This window comes from Temnothorax curvispinosus, unplaced genomic scaffold (genome assembly GCF_003070985.1).
Source record: "Temnothorax curvispinosus isolate PA1 unplaced genomic scaffold, ASM307098v1 QBEX01003256.1, whole genome shotgun sequence".
Lineage (NCBI taxonomy): Eukaryota > Metazoa > Arthropoda > Insecta > Hymenoptera > Formicidae > Temnothorax > Temnothorax curvispinosus.
The window spans coordinates 1-3037 of record NW_020213036.1 but is presented as its reverse complement, the minus strand read 5'-3'; the positions used below and the strand labels follow the sequence as shown (position 1 = coordinate 3037).

The following is a 3037-nucleotide window of genomic DNA, read 5'->3' as shown; positions in this document are numbered from 1 at the left end:
GTATCTTCACCAAAGACTGCTGCTTTACAATCAGCATCGATTTATAAAGAATTGGAAGAGCTGTTAGCGGAAACGAGACACCATATGCGTTTGCATTGGTTTGACAAATGTTTGTTAACGATAACGCAACTTGCCGTAACGTCCGTTGTTATATTTATGATTTGCGGTGTTGGTGCACTCGTTTGGATCCTATTAAGTCATTACAATATAGAAGTGCCCGGAACTATCTCGGTTATGATTGTACCAACAGTCATTACTACCATCATTCACATCTTCCCAGCGATTATCTCCTACCTAGTAAGTAACCTGCGTTTTCTATTGTAAAAATAGTTTATTATAATATTAATATTTTTAGGCATCGTTAGAACACTACAACAACAAACGCACGGAACTTTATGTGACAGTTGTCAGAAATTACGTGGTTGCCGCGACGATAATCGGCACTTTAATCGCCTTCTGGATAATCAACAGTACATCGCACTGTTGGCAAACGCACTTGGGGGAAGAAATCTATCGGCTTGTCATATTGGATTTTATCGCTTCGCTATTTGGGACGTGTTTGCATCTTGCACGTTCCAAGCTTTATAAAAAATTATCGACGAAAGTCTGCAGACCGGAATTCGATATCGCTCGCAATACATTAAATCTTATATACAATCAGACGCTCTTTTGGATGGGATTTTATTTCAGTCCGTTGATGTCTGTTATGATCGTGATAAAATTAATTTTCATATTTTACGTGAAGAGGTACGAGCTGAAAAGATACTACCAGCGGCCGTCACGGCCTTGGCGTGCGGCACAAACGCAAACGCTGTTCTTGGCTCTTGCGTTTCTCAGCATTATCATCGTGCTGTTCACGATAGGATACGTCATCACAAACGTGAAGAGTAACGAATGCGGACCGTTCAGAAATCATCCTCACACTTGGGATTTTATTGTCGACGGAATGTTATCGTTGAAAAGAGATAGCCCGTTCTGGAACGTTGTTTCAAAGCTTGCGAGCCCAGTAACCGGCGCTGTAATATTGATTGGCATGTGGTAAATAATTTATGAACACATGTACATATATTAAAATGATATAAATAGATGTACTGATTTATTAAGTATTTTTTGTTAAAGTATCGCGGTGTATTGTCTACGGGCAGAAACGAAAGCGAGTGAGGAAATGTTACGAATTTTGTCCGACATGCTTCTTCTGCAGTCTCAAGATAAGCAGTTTCTGTTAAAAACTTTCGGTAAATGTGCTAACAAACGTGAGTCACGTCTACTATTAAATTATATAGGTATCCTTATGTATTGTTGTTAACAAAACATATATCTCTTTCTTTTATTAGGTGCGCCTGTTCCTAACGAGATTAATCTTTCCCAGGATGTTGGGCTTGCCGAGGAAAATTGTGGAAATGAAGAAGTTTTACTTTCTCGCCGACGTAACTTACCGTCGACTAGTTTCGAAGAAAGATGATTGTAAATGAAGATGAAAGTTAATAATATGCACTAGTTGACAATTTGATGACAAACTGCCAAAGCATGTATTAGAAAGGTTTATTTTCGTACAGTTATATTTACACTTAAATCTCATCTGAGAATATTGCTTCTACGATTGCCTAAATCTGAACATTCAAAACTGTCGTATATGATAAAATAAGAACATATTTTTAATACAATAAGTATTTTATATGATATATACAAGTAATAATTATTTATGTAAGTAGATATTTGCGGAAGATATATACAAACAGTAATCTTTTATTTTGATATATAGAATATTCGTAAATAAATCCGCGATTTATCTTTTATGTCTTTTTCTGATCGTTTCCAATAATCTCCATTCCGTTGTCATAGTTACGTGATATACATACGTGTAGCATGTTGATTCAAGCAAATAAGACATTACCTTTGTCGATATACTTGTCACTTAACTGTTTGGATCTGTTAATTGCATATTTGTTGATAAAATAGCAAGTCCTATCAAGAACTTATTCATACATTTTCTAAGAGTAGCAATTTTGAAGGATATCATAATGATAAAGATACAAGACATTTTTTCTTTGGCTAGGCTTGCTAATGATATTTGCAATTAGAGAATGTGCCTTTGTATCTTCGATATGTTAACTTAAGTGACAGAAATGGCTGAAGGAAAGGAGATACGTGGAACTTCGGGCAAGATAAATGCAATAGCGGAACATAAGGACTATCCGTCGCCGGAAACGTCGAAAGCGCTTGTAGAGAAGCAAAAGTTGATACAGGAGTCTTCGTGGACGAGAACTGTCCCGTACAAACACTGGCATAGCTATGTGAAACCTACCGACAGTATAGGCAGTATCTTCACACCCGGCATACCCGCGTATCGAATCAGGACCGTGACCAAACGCGACGTCAAGCCTGCACGATGGCATCCTTTCGGTGCCGACGGAGTTCTCGCGAGTCCCCCTCGCGCTTTCATCGAACGACATAATGAAGAAGTTAAGCGAAGAATCGCAGCCGAGAAGAGACGCGACTCTTTGCCGGAAAATATAGTGAGCCTGAAAGATCTGGCGGATGATACGTGGTTGCGGAAGAAAAGTCGGAGTGCGAGAATCTTGATGAAAAAAGAATTATCTCTACGCAAGGAGAGGATAACAAAGCGAAAGTTGGATCGGGAGGTAACGAGAGACATTTTTGTAAAACTCACAAGTGCTTCAAATAAAAGAATTTGAATTTTTTTTCTAATTCAATTGACAAATGGATAATAAAAATATAGCATCGTATATTATAGATGAAACGTTATGTCGAGGCGGAAATTCCAAAATCCGTGGAAGAACAATTAGCCGAGTTAATGGCGATAATCGATAAGGAACAGGAACGGTTAATAAAACCTGAGGATATTGCTAAAGTAGTTTATCTTAGAGATCATTGCATAAGCGATCATCACCTACAACCATACGATTATGTTAACATCGACGCAGCGAAGAATCGTATCATTGGCAAATTTCAAGAACGAGAAAAGTAAGTGTAGGCTATTCGATAACGGTGACTGTATTCGTGGCGAGGTGGACAG

General features: G+C 38.1%; 1 protein-coding gene across 1 annotated transcript; it reads left to right on the top strand.

Moving 5' to 3' along the window:
- The first annotated feature begins 6 nt into the window (after window positions 1–6).
- Window positions 7–1726, top strand: LOC112452338 (transmembrane channel-like protein 5). Its single transcript, XM_025012478.1, has 4 exons — window positions 7–297; window positions 356–1038; window positions 1120–1253; window positions 1335–1726. Exons 1-4 carry the CDS (start codon window positions 85–87, stop codon window positions 1460–1462), a joined length of 1158 nt encoding a protein of 385 aa, XP_024868246.1. The 5' UTR covers window positions 7–84; the 3' UTR covers window positions 1463–1726.
- Window positions 1727–3037: the final 1311 nt, after the last annotated feature.